At 37.5% G+C, this 17,083-nt stretch overlaps 1 protein-coding gene across 2 annotated transcripts in view; it reads left to right on the plus strand.

Annotated features, from left to right (window-relative positions):
• The window catches only part of LOC136867135 (lysosomal Pro-X carboxypeptidase), a 143,591-nt gene that overhangs the window by 112,286 nt on the left and 14,222 nt on the right, over window positions 1-17,083 (plus strand). For both annotated transcript variants that reach the window (XM_068227033.1, XM_068227034.1), the window contains 2 exons: window positions 3,879-4,051; window positions 6,377-6,541. In XM_068227033.1, the coding sequence (XP_068083134.1) occupies window positions 3,879-4,051; window positions 6,377-6,541 (338 nt within the window). The remainder of the gene's footprint in view (window positions 1-3,878; window positions 4,052-6,376; window positions 6,542-17,083) is intronic.

The following is a 17,083-nucleotide window of genomic DNA, read 5'->3' on the forward strand; positions in this document are numbered from 1 at the left end:
CAGCTTCTCGTTTTTGACTTGTTTTCCAACAGCACCAGATCCGAATTGGCTATGGAAACTTTTGTCTTGCAATGGGATGAGGAAGCACATGCCAACCTCGAAGTGCGGCATTTTTTATTCACCCTGTATATGAGATACAAGATGGAAATGTTAGTTCATTTTAAGAAATTCTAGTGGAATATTTTGTTATGTGGTCTTCACAAAATGATTCGGAGGCTTAGTACAGCCACAAAAATATAATTAAATTGAATTTTGGAAAAATTTCATACAACAGGTCTCCAGACATCAAGAACTGTTCGAATCAGGAAGGGAAGGGTCCACTTGTGCAACTCACATCACTCCCCTGCTCCTCCCAAGTATGTGAAAAAACACACACAAAAATTAGTGCTTTCAACTGTATGATTGTCTTCAACACTCTCGGCATAGAAACACTGTGCCAGTTACCAACATTGCAGCTAGAAAGGTGCCGTACACTGAGAATATTGGTGTTTTGAGATAAAGGGAGAGCAGTTGTTTTCTTCACATTTTTCTAAAGTGTTAAGAGAGTTCTTCATTTCTGGTATGGAAAACTGCTTTTGTTGATGTCAGTTATTTGACTCTCAAATCTACTTGGTGGTTTGCAAATGAAGATTGTATTATATCTCCTGAACTTATTTACTATACTTTGGCTTGGCGTTTTGACTTATTTTGAGGAATGTATACTTCTGCACTATTTGATGGCATTCAGAACAAATAACATAACTCATTCAACCCAGAAATGAATATCCAACATACAGGTATGTATAAATTCCCTGTTGTTCACAAACTATGCATTCACTGCTAAATTCATAGTTGGACTCTTTCCACCCGTCCTGTTATTTTTCTCTCTGCTCACCGTAAGCTCACTGCTGCTTTTTAAGTTCAGCAGAGTGATAAGTTTCAATTGCCCAACTCATTGGCTGAATGGTCAGCATTGAGACCTTCAGGTCAGAGGGTTCCGGGTTCGATTACCGGCCGGGTCAGGAATTTTAATCGCCTCTGATTAATTCTTCTGGCCCGGGGACTGGGTGTTTGTGTTTGTCCCAACACTTTTCTCTTATACTCAGACAACACACTACACTACCAACCACCACAGACACACACGATAGTGATTACATCCCTCCACATAGGGTTGGCGTCAGAAAGGGCATTCACCGTAAAACAGGGCCAAATACACATGTGCGATACAGGTCGCACCCACGACCCCACAGGTGTGGGAGAAGTGGTAGAAAAAGAAGAGACGGTTTAGATTATGTAACACTAACATGGACGAGACATCGACCACTTAAGATCAGCATTATTTTGGAGGATAAAATATTAACGAAAGGAGTCAAAAGAATGAACACCATTGCACCACAGCCTTAATGGGCCTTGGACTACCAAGCGACTACTGCTCAGTTCAAAGGCTTCCAGATTAAGTCGCAACATGTGGTCAGTGCAATGACTCCTCTTGCTCATTTTATCTTTCTAGAACAGCTTTCTCACCATGTTGACTGATCGTGTACGGACTGAGTGGACCTCAAACTATCCCCCAGATCTAGGTAAAAAATACCTGTCCTGACACGGGAGCAAACCTGAACCTTTGTGTAAGCGGCAGGCTCTCTATCCCTAGACTGCAGGTCCAACAAAGGAGTCTAAGTAAATTTTCAGTTTAAAAACTTTTTGTTAAACTCAGAATGTACATTTTCAGTTACTGGAAGTGAAGCTTCCTCGGCTTCTGTCTCGGTATTGATAATATGATCCCTTCCTATTTCATCCATTGTCTTTCTCTTCCACGTCACTTACATCTTCCACCTAATCAATACTATTTTATTGTCACATGTAGGACCGGTTTCGACCTCTCAAAACCGGTCCTACATGTGACAATAAAATACTTTTCTTTCATTTATGTCTTATAGTGACTATCAATACGGAATAAAAAATGAAATTTATCAATCAAGACTTACATCTTCAAACCACTCTGTTTTATGTCTTCATAATTCACAACACTTACTTGGCCAAGTGTTGATATACCTCATATGACTCATTGTTACACAATACTGCTGACTGCTACAAACCACTTGGACCACTATAAAATGGAACTGATTATTCTTACTGCCACAGAGACACTAATGGCTGCAAGATGAACATGGGTGACGGACTTGATTAAGCTAGAAAAGTGTTATGGGGAAAAGAACTAGTTTATATTTCTGCCACAGTCACACAGACTACATGTCCATTGTTAAGGGTTAATCTAATTTACCAGATGTATGCATAAGTTTTTTCCAGTTTTTGTGGTAAAGAAAACACGTAATTTTCAAGGGAAATTCATTTTTTGATTATTCAAAATATTGGCCATCGGCTTCTACACACTTCTCCCATCTTTCAGGTAAGTTATGAATACCATGCCAGAAAAACTGCTTGTCTTTTGCAGCAAACCATTCGTCAAGCCATTTTCCAATTTCCTCGAAAATGCTGAAGTACTGCTCCTCGAACGTGTGCCCCATTGATGCGAAGAGGTGATAGTCAGATGGCGCCAGTCGGAGGAGTAAGGCGGGTGCAGAAGGATGTCCCATCCAAGTGATTTCGAGGTGATTTTCACTGGTTTTGCTGTGGGAGATGGCGCATTGCCATGTCTTCCGGCTCATTCTGGTTTGTCTTTCAATCAATGCATGATTTAAATTAATCATTGGTTGGCGATAGCGTTATGCATTAATGTTTTGGCCAGGCTTCAAGTGTTCATAATACACAATACCACTCTGGTCCCACCAGGCACAAAGCATGGTCTTCTTGCCGAAGAGATTTGACCTTCGTGTTGAAGGACCGGCTTCGCTAGATGACAGCCACGATTTTCTCTGCTTTGGGTTTTCAAAATAAATCCATCTTTCATCACCCAACACAATTTGGCATAGAAATGATTTTACCGGGCTCGATAGCTGCAGTCGCTTAAGTGCGGCCAGTATCCAGTATTCGGGAGATAGTAGGTTTGAACCCCACCGTCGGCAGCCCTGAAGATGGTTTTCCATGGTTTCCCATTTTCACACCAGGCAAATGCTGGGGCTGTACCTTAATTAAGGCCACGGCCGCTTCCTTCCAACTCCTAGTTCTTCCCTGTCCCATCGTCACCATAAGATCTATCTGTGTCGGTGCGACGTAAAACAACAAGCAAAAGAAATTATTTTCCTTTGTGGTGTTGAAACAGTATTTCACAAGTGACTTTGCGATTTTCCACTTACCGTTCATTCAAATCATGTGGAACCCATTTACCGAGTTTATTGATCTTCCCCATTGCTCATAAACATCTCCTGATTGTTTCTTGTGACACATTTAATGCTTGTGCCAATTGCTGTTGAGTCTGAGTTGGGTCCTCATCCAGTAATGCCTGCAATTGCTTGTCTTCGGACTTTTGTGGTTTACCAGAGCGCACACTGCCTTTCACATTGAAATCACCATGTTTAAATTGTCGAAACCATGTCTCCCATATTTTAACTGATGGAGCGTGTTCACCATATGTTTCTACTAGCAAACGTTGACTTTCCACAGCCTTTTCCTTTTGATTAAATAAGAAAAGCAATGCGTGCCACAAATGTTCTTTTTGAGGCACAAACCTAGATGTGATCACTGAATGATACAACACAGACGCTAGTGTTTGGAGGACTCAACTTGTGTATGTTGGTAGGTTAATGCTAGACAAACAAACTGACATATGTGTCAAACTCATCCAGTGCGTACTGTGTGCTGGCGCCATCTCTTAGTGAAACCTGAAAAGACTTATGCATACACCTGGTATACGGATAAAGCTTGGTATTTTGTGATCTTAGTACAACTAAAAGAAAAATGTTATGCACAGTGAAATATGTTTATTTTACTTTCTGCCACAGATGGTGGACGAGCTTGGTTGTCATCAGCATGGCAGCTCTGTAAACCATTACAGAAGCAAGGTGATGTGTCTGCTCTTAAGGACTGGCTGATAGATATTTACACTAATATGGCCATGTTAAACTATCCATATCCAACAAATTTTCTGGCTCCTCTCCCTGCAAAGCCCATAAAGGTAAATAGTTCAATGTATTTAGATAATCTATGCAAAAGTAGCTGCCTACTGCTGCAAGTTCTGTACTCTTGTATCTACAGCACCTGCCGTTATTTGCAATATAAATAATATTGATTGCTATTGAGATTTTCATGTCGACCACATGCTTTTAGTAGAGTATCTGGCAACCATTTAAAACAGCTATTTTATTATTTAACCATGCGTAACTGGTGCAGTTACATCACTGACTTCCTGTACACCTCCACTCCTCTTCCCAGGCATCCTATGGCACGGGGCACTGCCTGGACTGACAACAAGTAGCAATACTCCTTACGCAAGCCATAGGTTTCTCTTACCTGAGTTCTAACCTAATTCTGTCACTAACAGTGCTTTCCAATAAACCAGAATCTAACCAGTCACTATTACTACCAGTAACAAACTGTAATCTAACCATCATAGTTTTTATTTTTTAGCCATCTCTTTTTAGTTTCAACTCAGTTAATTTATAACTGTTAGGTTCATCAGTTTGTCAAAACTAATTTTGAATAAAATTTATAAACTACCTGGAAAAAAAAAAACCATGATAAAATTATACCTGAAAAATAAGCCCTCCCTCCCTGTTAGAAATTTTGACACTGACAATAATACGTATTAAGATCACTGCACAATCCAACTGACCTCTAACCTAACCTTGTCAATAACAGCGCTTTCCAGTTAACAAGAATCTAACCTGTCATTTTTAATAATCATCAGCATTTGTTACAAGTTGAAGAAGGGGCTATGGCCCTTCTAGAGGTGTTAAAACTAACAGTAATGTTTGCCCACAATGTGATTAGTGAACTATATATATTTGTTATTTTGGCAGCCATATAAAGCCGTTGTCCATCAGTGTCTACTTATCAACAATGACCATTACCATTCTTACTCTTTTCTCCATTGATGAAGGCTGCAGCCAAAAATTTTAAACCAATGTGTTTATTTGTATGTGCTCTATCCACGCATACTTACATGGTAAGTCGCTGGTCTCCATCACTTTCCTATTATATATATATATCAGTCAGTCAGTATTGATCTCTATTTAGGGCTGTTGCCCATGTGGTAAGATTCCCTTTCAAATTGTTTACCTACTGAGCGAGTTGACCGTGCGGTTAGGGTCGCATAGCTGTTAGCCTGCATTCGCGGAATGGTGTATGAATCCCACTATGGGCAACACTGAAGATGGTTTTCTGTGGTTTCCCATTTTCATACCCGGCAAATGCTGGAGCTGGGGCCACTGCCTCTTCCTTCTCAATACTTGCATCATGAAAACTCTTCGATGTGCACTATTTCTACAAGCACATTATTTGGGAAAGGCCAGAGACCACAAATCATACGCAGTCTTTGAATTTTATCCTAGTATGTTCACTCCAGGGGGATGAATTACTATGTTCCTTTTTAATCTTTGCCTGCTTTAGGGAGGCGGATGAATATTCCACAACATAATATTATCACGACCAACATACTGATGGCCAGGATTGTTGGGCGCATCAGCATTTGCTTCATCACCAGAAATTTCCGTAGAACTGTCGTGATCATTATTCGCAGGTTGTTCTGCATCCAAATTGTCTGATTCATCAGTATTCCCTTGGCATATATCCTTGGGAATATTATCATCTATCTCTTCAATCAGCCACTGTCTAATCGTCTCATCTTGAGCCATCATTTATCACCAAATTCTCAAGAATGAATAGTAAAAAATAAAATCCTGGACAATAATTGATTGTATGAATACAGTAACACTACAGGTTGAGGGTGAGCGCAGCACTCATTCTTAGTGCACTGTGGATGAAAACAATGTCTTGCTGCTACAGACGTCAACACCACCCCACACCAATCCCATTACTCAAACTCCCTGAAACCCTAACTGCCAGCTACATGGAGATTCACAAGTTCACCTGCATTCAATTTCATAATATAGATAATAATATCAGTAGGTGAGCACTGTGCTCACCATTCAACCAAGGAAATGTTAATAAATAAGTGTGTTTTGGAATGCTTTTTCTCCTAGGCAACATCTAGTTAGAGGAAGTTGAATGGCATTTACTGTTGAAAAATCACGTAGGTACAATATGATTTATATCCAACATTTCTTCTATTTCCTGTACCTTTCGCTCAAAGGAGGATTTGAGTTGAGGAGGGAGAGCGCTTCCTGATGATGATGATGGTGGTGGTGGTGGTGGTGGTGATCCTTCCTAATTTCACTGCGTATATCAGCCTATGCATATAAAAGTCTCATCAAATTCCAATAAAATATGAAACTTAGTCAAGTATGTTGATGTAAAATTGTTTTTATTTTTTGTTTCTTAGGTTGCATGTCAGTTTTTGCCTGACTCAAAACAGGAGGAGAAGCCTCTCTTGCAGTCACTGTTCAAGGCTATATCTGTATACACCAATTACACTGGCAAGACAAAATGCTTAGATATTGGAGAAGATGCTACTTCTGATTTGGGAGAGAGAGGCTGGGATTTTCAGGTAAGTACCTTCACATCCTGCAGGAAAGTAGTCCCATAATATAATTTCTTTACTGCTTCCAAAATAATAATAATAATAATAATAATAATAATAATAATAATAATAATAATAATAATAATAATAATAATAATCTATATATATAAAATAAGAGTTTTGTCTGTACATTGCTCAGAATTTAAAAAGGATGGTATTTCTCTATCAGTCGTGTCCACAGTAACAAGGAAATACACTTTTCACTTTTCCGTAATTTCTGTCTGTCTGTATGTATGATTTAGTGAAAATCGGTATGCAAAGTCGGGGAATAAGCCGCTACAATCTGGGCCGTAAAAAATTTTGTTCACGCTGACTGAAATGGTAGTTTAGGGGAAGGCCTAAAAGTTAATTCTCAAATATTTATGTTATTAGTGGTTGTACTTTATGGAAAATTGTATGCAAAGTCGGGGAATAAGTCACTATAATCTAGGCCGTAAATAATTTGATTCACGCCGAGTGAAATAGTAGTTTAGGGGAAGGTATAAAATTTAATTCTCCAATATTTATGTTATTAACGGTCGTATCGTAACGAAAACCGGTAGGTGAAGTCGGAAAATAAGTCGCTACAGTCTAGGCCATAAATAATTGTATTCACGCTGAGAAAAAATAGTCTAAAAGTCTAAAATTGAATTCCCAAATATTTATGTTATTAGTGGTCCTATACTAATGAAAATCGGTACCCCATGCAAAGTTGGGGAGTAAGTCGCTATAATCTAGGTCATAATAAATTTCATTTACGCTGAGTGAAATGGTAGTTTAAGGGAAGGCCTAAAATGTATTTCCCAAATAATTACGTTATTAGTGGTCATATCGATAAATACTACATAACTAAAGTTATATAGTATCAAATTTCTGATCATTTATGTTTTATACATTGTTACCATACCGGCTATGATCACAGAGATATTCATGAATTTCGATTTTTGTTACCAAGTTCATATCAGCGCCGAGTCACGAGAAAATGGGTAAACAGGATTTAATGAAAATCGGTATGTACAGTCGGAGAAGAAGGAACTACTGTCTACGCTATAATTAATTTTATAAGACGTCCTAATATCACAGAGTCGAAAGAAAACTAAATGTGAAGGCCTACAATATAGAACGCTCATAAAATGTATCAACAATAACATTACATTGACCATTGTTTGTTGTGATGTGCTTTGTGTCTTCTGTTGCCACTCATCTCAGATAGATACGATTACTGCTGCGTGCCGAGTATTTTTTTAATTTGCCTTACGTCGCACCGACACAGATATGTCCTACAGTGAAGATGGGATAGGAAAGGGCTAGGTGTGTGAAGGATGCGGCCTTGGCTTTAATTAAGGTACAGCCCCAGCATTTTTCTGGTGTGAAAATGGGAAACCATGGAATACTATCTTCAGGGTTGCCCACAGTAGGCTTCGAATCCACTATCTCCGGGATGCAAGCTCATAGCTGCATGCCCCTAACCACACGGCCAACTCGCCTGATCGTACCTAGTGTAACAGTCTGCCTGAATATTGGCGGGAAGTAGCTGGGGAGCTAGATAACTTTATTCTTTAGTATGCCATTCCTCTGGTTCATAAATTTTCTGATACTACTGGTACATAACACACTGGTTCATCAAAGCATTCGAGCTGTTCAATCCCCACTCTGCGGCACTGATTGGAATGAGCAGTGTGCATATTTAATGGAATAATGCCAGATGAGTGTTCACGGCAGTCTGCGACCTGGTCATTCCAGTTTCCAGTTCTGGAACTTTGATCTGTTAGATCGTTACTGTAGTACTATTTGTTAAAAGTGAGAATGTGTGCGTTTTTTAATTTGATTGATTATTTTATATGATAACATTGCTTTAATCGCTACTTTCCTAGTGACGTTTCTGTAATGACATATTTTGACTTCAGTTAGGAAAGCCATTAATTCAGTCTTGCTAAGAATCCCGTAGCGAAGCACGGGTACATCAGCTAGTAATAATAATAATAATAATAATAATAATAATAATAATAATAATAATAATAATAATAACAATAATATTGTTTCTTACGTCCCATTAACTAGTTTCGACAGTTTTCGGAGATGCCAAGGTGCCAGAATTTTGTTCTGCAGGAGGTTTTTTACGTGCTAGTATACCTACAAACATGAGGCCGACGTATTTGAGCACCTTCAAATACCACCGGACTGAGCCAGGATCAGACTGCCCAGGTGGGGTCAGAAGGCCAGCGCCCTAACTGTCTGAGCCATTCAGCCTGGCACACATACTGTTTTAACCTTCAATGTAATCTTGTGTAGGGTGTAAACAATTAATGGAATTGCATTATCTTCTGGACTAAGATTATCAATATTTCAATGATGCCATAATGGAACTCCTGGATTCATTTTTCTATACAGTTATTGTATAACTGTGCTCTACACCACTCAAGCCATGGCACAACTTGACACATTGTTGCTCATGTACTGGCTGGTAAAATGTCATATCTATGAAATGTAACATAAATAACTGCCTTAGAAAGCTCTTTCTTATGAAATTAAGGGACTAAAAACTTACTCTGCTGTAAAAGAAATGCCCAAAGTAATCGAATCACACCCAGTGAGATGTTCAAAATAATGTTGGCAGATATTTATCTGCAGTTCTTCTCTTGTGTAAGGGTTTTGGATACACTTTTCATTTCAACATCTCCCACAGATAATAATCGCAGATATATAAATCAGGCACACATGTGCAGTCAGACTTCTTCCTGGTCAACTATACTTCAGCTTCATCAGTCTGTGTTGTAGCGAGCCGCTTGTATGAGAAGCTATTCAGCGCAATTTTACTGTCTCTTCTGTAGTTCTCCTTATATTTGCTAGCTTGAAGTGATTTTGGATAAATTTAAAAGTTTCCTTCTACATGTCTTCTCTCTTGATTTATTAGGTTGAGTGATTTTGGAGAAATTTTAACTTTTTTCATGTCATAATTTTAACACAGGCTGTCAACTTGCTCCATTCCTATAGTTAACAAAGTGGGTTGATCCTCCATGTCATACTAATGTGCTAATTTTCAATTTTGATTTGGCCGGCATGGTACTCATGACAAACCAGGAACAACAAAACAACACAGATGTCAAAAATACATTTTTCATTGATTGTCCTGGGGGCACTAGAAAAATATTTAGAATATAAAAGAATCGGTGATTGGAAAAAGGAAGAATGTCCAATTTTCTCAAATTTAAGCTGAGATATACAATTTGCTCACGATACATGGACGCGTCAATTGGTAGATTAAGGATGAATGTCCCTGTAAAACGCTGGGATCTGTGGGCCATCATAGTTTCAGGTGAGTGTAAAAGGGAAGATTTTCCGGACTTTCATCTTTTTTCCACACACTGCCATGAACAGCGCCACTGCACGGGAGTCGCGTGGAGCGCAATCTTGCGAGGAGAGTGTGTTCTTATTCTGTTGGTGTTGGATGAGTTATTCACTGCCATTTGCAATTTACTGATGGTGATAAACAATACGTTTAGAAATATTACAGTGACGAATAGCGTTAAAATGAGCGAAAGTGAGTCTGTTGATGATCAAGTGCTACTAAGAATAAAAGGCATTAGAAATACTGCAGCTTATAGAAAAGAGAAACACAAGAGGGTCAAGTCCTTGTGGCATCAATACATTACTTTGAAATGTGTTATTGTATTGCAAAAATCTACTGGACCTAAAAATCGGTAAGTACCATATAGTTTTGTTATTTCAAGAGTATCTATAACTTGGTGGTATTTGTGAAACTCGGTAATTTTTAAAAAGTTTTTTTTACCCTTATGTGTGATAATGTTGTTTATTTTGGACATATGGATATAATTTATATGTGCATTAACTCTGCTTATATTTCCCTAATATATTTCTCTTATACGTTTCTTGCAGTTGCCCAAACAGGTGATTTGACAGAATTACAGCAGAGCAGCAAATGACTATTTTCTCTACAGTGTATGATAGCAGAACTAAGAAAGAGACAGATTTGTACCTTATGGGACTGATAGAGTATACACCAGTAGCAAGAAGAAGAAGTAAAAAAGAGGAACCAAGATTTGTGAAAAAGGGTACATTTAAATGTTATGCTATGAAGGATTCTGAGAAGTTACCTGTGTGCCACAAAGCTTATTCAAGTTTACATGCTCTAAGTGATAAGGCTATTGTTCGCTTAAGAACACTACTCGTTAATGGTCAGTCTCCAAATGATAATAGGTATCGACACCTCAATAGAGGAAATGCTCTAAAACCAAATGTTATTCTCAAGATAGATAAAGATATTAGATTTTTCCAACTCATCAGTCACATTAGAATGGAAAAATTGTTTGTTATTTGGACGCAGACTTAAATGTGAAAAAAATGCATGCACTTTTTGTTAAGAGAACCCTGATCTGAATATCAAATATGAATTTTTTTTTAAATACTTTAAAGAAAACTTCCAGTATAAATTTGGACGCCCACAGGTTGACGTGTGTTCTACCTGCGAGGAACTTGGAGCCAAGATCAAGTCTACTTTTCTAAACGAAACGACAAAAAGAGCTGAAGTTGCGGAGTTGCTTATTCATTAGCGTAGGGCTACGAAGTTTTTTTAAAAAACAAGAAGAAATCGTTAACCTGTGTGCAGAAAGGGATGATGTAGGAGGGATTGTTTTTGAATTCATGCAGAATGTCCCTTTGCCTTGTCTGCCTGTCCAATAAATGTTTTATTTAAGAAAACTCTGGCTATTTGTATTTGGAATTCATAACCTAAAGGATAACACAGCTCATTTTTATTGTTACCGTGGTCCAAACGAGGTGTGCAACTTTTTGTATGATTATTTACGTAGACTTCCTGACACAGTTAGAGGACTTCACCTTTTATTGATTCCTGTGCTGGACAAAACAGGAATAACATTGTTGTTTGATTTTTGATTTATCTTACCATGATTGGAAAATTTCAAACAATTCAACATTATTTTCCAATACGAGGTCACTCTTTCTTGCCTTGTGACAGGGATTTTTCTGTCATCAAAAGAGTGTAATGAAGACGAGACAGGGTGTATTCAGTTGAACAGTATGTTGAAATTATAGTGAATTGCAGAAAGAAGTCTCATGCATTTCAAGCCAAAGTCATGGAATATGAAGATATAGTTGAATTTAAGCAGTGGTGGCCATCATATTTCAAGACAGCCAAACAAAAGTTAAGTTCTCGCTTGCAAGATATAGACATTTAATCCATAAATCACAGCTACCAGGCTACATACGTGCATCGGAGTTTATTGATGAACTAAACTTCAGCTTCTTCAGGCTTCTTAAGGGATTAGAAATACCGACAGTTCCTGGACAAAGTATACAAAGAAGTGGTTCCTCTCAATCGTAAGAAAATCGAAGATGTTCAGAAAATAATGAAGTACATTCCTTCAGAGTATCAGGGATTTTACAATAATATTGTTCAGTGGTTGACCAGAAGTGATGATCAGTCTGTTGTAGAAATTGATTAGGGCAATGAAAACAAAATGTTTTCATGTAAGGAATTGCAATGTTGAGTGGTATGTGCCATGCTAAGAAGTATTCCTTGTATCTGTTGTGGATTTATATGCAATAAACTAATTGGTTACGGTGATATAAACAAGTGTTTCTCTTTAAAAAGTTTTCAGTACCTTTGAAAATTTGAATTGTTCGAAAAAGGAAGAATGTCCAAGACTTTCTACCTCAAATTACTTTTAATCAGTTGTGAAAATGCCCTCTATCTGGCTGTCATAATGTTCCTGCTGCATAGCTTTACAACTTTGCAATGCATCACAAAACTCCAGGACCAATAATATGAATGCTATTAAGTTTTTTCCAGTTTTCTCAAAACAGGGTTGGTTGGACATTCTTCCTTTTCCAGTAACCGATTCAAAAGTGCTTCAATTAAAGACTTTGTTATATCAGTAACAATGACAGGAATAGCCACTGTTTTTGCTGCCCAGCAGTTGAAATGTGCACATTATATTCAAAATTTCTCTAAATTTAAATAAGAGTTTAGTGTCTGGATTAAATTAAATTCCAAAGCATCTGACGATATTCGGTTAGCACGGCTCAGTATGGGAAAAAAGCCTGATGTATCCATGAAGACTCATACAAAATGCTGTCAGTTGGTACACTTATTTATTTAGAACTATTTATCTCCACGTTAAACATGCATTTAACCTAATTAACGGCCGTCACAACAAAACATCACATCTACAAACCACCATTTTAACAATTGCCTATCCTGGAGCACATGGAGATTACAACCTTGAAACAATTGACTGCTGTCTGCTCACAAGGATGTCTGCCCAAACACAACACGAGGTTAAAAGCATAACTCTTGTTAAACCATAACTCCAACTAAACAGTAACTCGTCTCTACCATCAAGACCAACTCCTTATATATGTGCCTGGCCAGGCTTCTAGAAAGATATGTTACAAAATACCTTCTCGTAAATTCTTGAGTGCCTAACAACATGGTTATAATGTATAGATACGTCATTCTGGATGTTACATAGTGTTTCACAATACTGTAGTGGATTACAAATCATATATACAGGTAGTAATAATAAATTATATACTGTTAAATACAGGTTCTTACATTAACTAAACTTATACATATGTACATCACATGTTTCATGACATAACCTCTCACATAATCCGATCGTATCGTCTGTACATGATGTAAATATTAATAATACTAAATGGATGCAAACACTTCATAGCCATACATTACAATTAATAATAATAATAATAATAATAATAATAATAATAATAATAATAATAATAATAATAATAATAATAATAATAATAATAATTCGAGCTCAATATTTGCATTATCTACCCGTGTGTGAGATCATATTGTTTTCAAGTTATATCAGTTTATCCCATTTGCATCAAGCCTAATGGCAAATAGTAATTCATTAATGTGTGTAAATCATCTTATAAAATATATCCAAGGTAATGACATTCCATGCCTTCTAGTGGAAAATGGTGTTTTATCAAAGTTTTTAAATGTTTCATTGAAATGAACACATGATTATGGAAAAGTAACATACAGTGCACTCGTAAAGACTTTGCATCACATATTGTACCCGCCCCTACCCAGAAAAGGCTCCGGCATGATATCTACAGGGCGTTAACGGGTTGAAAATATAATAAAAGAGGCGCTTATCTAACATTACCTTAATGGCATACAGGGTAGGAAAAACGTGGCATACTTAACTACAATGAGAACACACTCGAATTAAAGTTTAAAATTAATATAAGCGGTTTATTAAACCTTGATGATGATGGGAATGACGCATCTATGTTTACAAATGAATTACATGAATTATTAACAATTGTTGTGGTTTGTTATCGACTTGTAGTCGTGTGTGATGGATCCGAGTATTGTTTATCGCAAAGCGATTCGCCGTGACATGATACGAACGGAAACATTTACCATAAACACTGAGGCTATATGACATTATTGACTAATAAGATTAACACTCATGCAACAAGTCTGAGCAATCCCTATGCTAAAAACACAATTATTTCCCAACGAAATACCATGAAAGAAATTACATAAATGTGGAACAAACGCCCGGGTTTGAACCGACCGTCACTAGAATGCAGTTCGCCGCGCCAGTGGTCAGAACCATCCCCGACGCTAATTATAGTCACAACATGTTACATAAACAACATAGAGAAACACAGATTATATACAATGAACACGTGAGGCACCCCATCCTGCATTTTAGCATTGTGGAGTACCAATGCCGACGTAGGGAACTGAACTGACAACCCTTGGGATGAAAGTAGGACATTGAACTCCCTAGCTACATTATACTCAAATGAGTAACGACAGTAAACTAACAAATACTGGTACCAATCGCCGTGTCATTTATTAGCGAATACTTGATTCTGGCGTGTTGAATATTTCCCATAATTAGCCGATTCCTACAGGCCTTGTTTCCTTAACTCAAGGCTTTCCTCTTATATGAGCGGACACACACACAAATACATTTCTGTTTACTAGGTCAAGCTCCCCCAACCCTCTACCACGGGTGGTCAATGGCCTCTGCCTTCACAGGCATAACACGCCCTTTATTTAACAAAAACACGCCATTCCGAGGTGCGTTCACAACAAACTGAGGTCTATCCCACATTAAGCAAATTGCATCGGCTTTCAATATATCACCTCGATTCAACACATATATTTCTTTTAAACAATCATGACTTCACAACGCGACACCGGTTTTTATGATACCAATATTTGTATGATCACCATCATTACAATTTATTTTTATTATTATTATTATTATTATTATTATTATTATTATTATTATTATTATTATTATTATTGCTGGATTCATCATTACACTATCTTCCTACATGATTTACCTGGTAATTAGATCATACTGTGTGATCATACCGAACTTCCTCGTAATGACGATGTAATTAATCCCTAATAAATTTGTGATTGGCACATAATTAATTTCTAATTAAATCGTCACAAAGTAATACAATAATGAATTAAATATTCACACACTAATCAATCAATCAATCAATTAATCAAAAATTCATAGTGTAATTAACTTCTAATTAAATATTCACACAGTGATCAACCCAATTAAATTTTCACACGGTGATTAACTCAATTAAATATTTGCACGGTAATTAACTCAATTAAATATTAACATGGTAATTAACTTAATTAAATTGTAAATAAATTATGATAAACCTGATCAAATAATCCAGCTAAATTGTAACACTCCCTAGCTAAAAATTTCAAAGGAGGCCTGGGGTATCAGTTCCATCTTCATTTCTCGTGACTCTGGGGCCTTACGTCGCATACTTATATTATTTATCAGTCATGCATTTATTGATACAGGATCAACTACAGCCTAGCTTAAATTACCCTAAATTTACTAAAATACTAGTCTCCTGATGTCTTAATTGTACACAAGTCTCCCAAAATAAACTAACTGAGTAAATCTTCTACTGCATGCAAACCTATTAAATTATTGTCACAATCATTTATATTTAAATCGTTCAGACCTGTTATTAAATAAAATAAGAAATAAAAGTACGTGCTCCATTTTGGCACTACAACATTTCAGTTTTATCCCTAACATGATAGCGTCAGCTTATGATAAATAATTCCCGTCCCCTCTAATCAGGCCATAATGTGAAAAATACTCGTCTCCATCACTTGATGACCCGTTGTCAGCTCGGGAAGCCCATTTCTGGTTTACTGCTGATCCATTGGCACCAAAGCAATTACCGGTGGCACCATTCTTCCTTCAGGCTGGAAGTCCATAGTTCCTGGTTGATGAAGCCGCTGGCGGTATGCCTAGGCACACAACATGTCACTATTTATTTCAAAATCTGTTTAGTTGCGTTCAGTGTGAACGTCCGGCCACGATTTTGGATATTACTTCGCAATCCGCGGTTCAGTATCGGATTCCATATACCTTTGTTACTACATGACACAGTAGTGCCGTAATAATAATAATAATATTACGAATAGTATTGAGTATTCGCAACACGTCACTGATTTTTTAAGTTTAATCAATGGTATCACTTCTATCAAATCTATGCACTATTTACGTACACTACGCTATTTCACTTGAAAATTAAGTTTAAGTTCACTTAAACAAAGGATCAATGGGAGCTTAACTGAACATAGCTCCGCCGTCGGTAAGCTGCGAGTCCTGAATGACGCGCTTCGCCCTCGGAAGTGCTTTTTACAAGGAGACCGTTTCTCCCACCCCTAATCTGCATATGGCCTATCCACGGCCCATTAGAGGTCAAATAGTACAACCATCAGGTGACCAGTATTCACCTGATGTGATTGAGACATATCCGTATGATTATTTTTTGTAGGATCTTCTGTAATTAATTAAAATCTGTCCGGCTTCCCCTACCACGCGAGAGTGAACTCCCTTGTCAAGGAGGTGTCATGAGAATAAACAGATGCCCCGGTACTTTTCCATACAGAAACAACACAGTATTCTTTCTTCATCTGAAAGTTATCGAGTAAGAGGACATTAGACACTCTAAATAAATGTCCCAGTAACATTTATCTCTTTAAAATCGGGAGACGACTCCAGAATTCGAATTTCATTATTTTTAGATCGTAGATAATTAAGTTGGCTAGTCTGAATTAAAGATGGTTTCCATATTTGGTTTCGAAAAAGTTTGCTTCCCCTCATTCTCCTCGTCGTGAGGAAGGGATGTCTTCTCTCAAGTTACGTCATGGGGAATTACCGATTGCAGCCCCGCCCGAGTCTAGGTGGGCTTGGCTTCTGCCGCGAGTTCCAGCTACACAAAGGACAATATTGCGCAATAGATCGCAAGTAATGAAATCTTGCAGAATAAATTTAAAATACTCATTTCATCTGTTTTAATGATATGATTATTAATTAGTTTTGGTTTTATTCCCTCAAAGATCATTGCGTCTGTAATTTCACGGACCAGTATTAACCAGAGGTCCTTGGGTCATGCCCCTGTCGGGTGCAATATGCACTGAAGAGTTCTCTATTTCTATAC

Source organism: Anabrus simplex, chromosome 3, assembly GCF_040414725.1.
Source record: "Anabrus simplex isolate iqAnaSimp1 chromosome 3, ASM4041472v1, whole genome shotgun sequence".
NCBI classification, from domain to species: domain Eukaryota; kingdom Metazoa; phylum Arthropoda; class Insecta; order Orthoptera; family Tettigoniidae; genus Anabrus; species Anabrus simplex.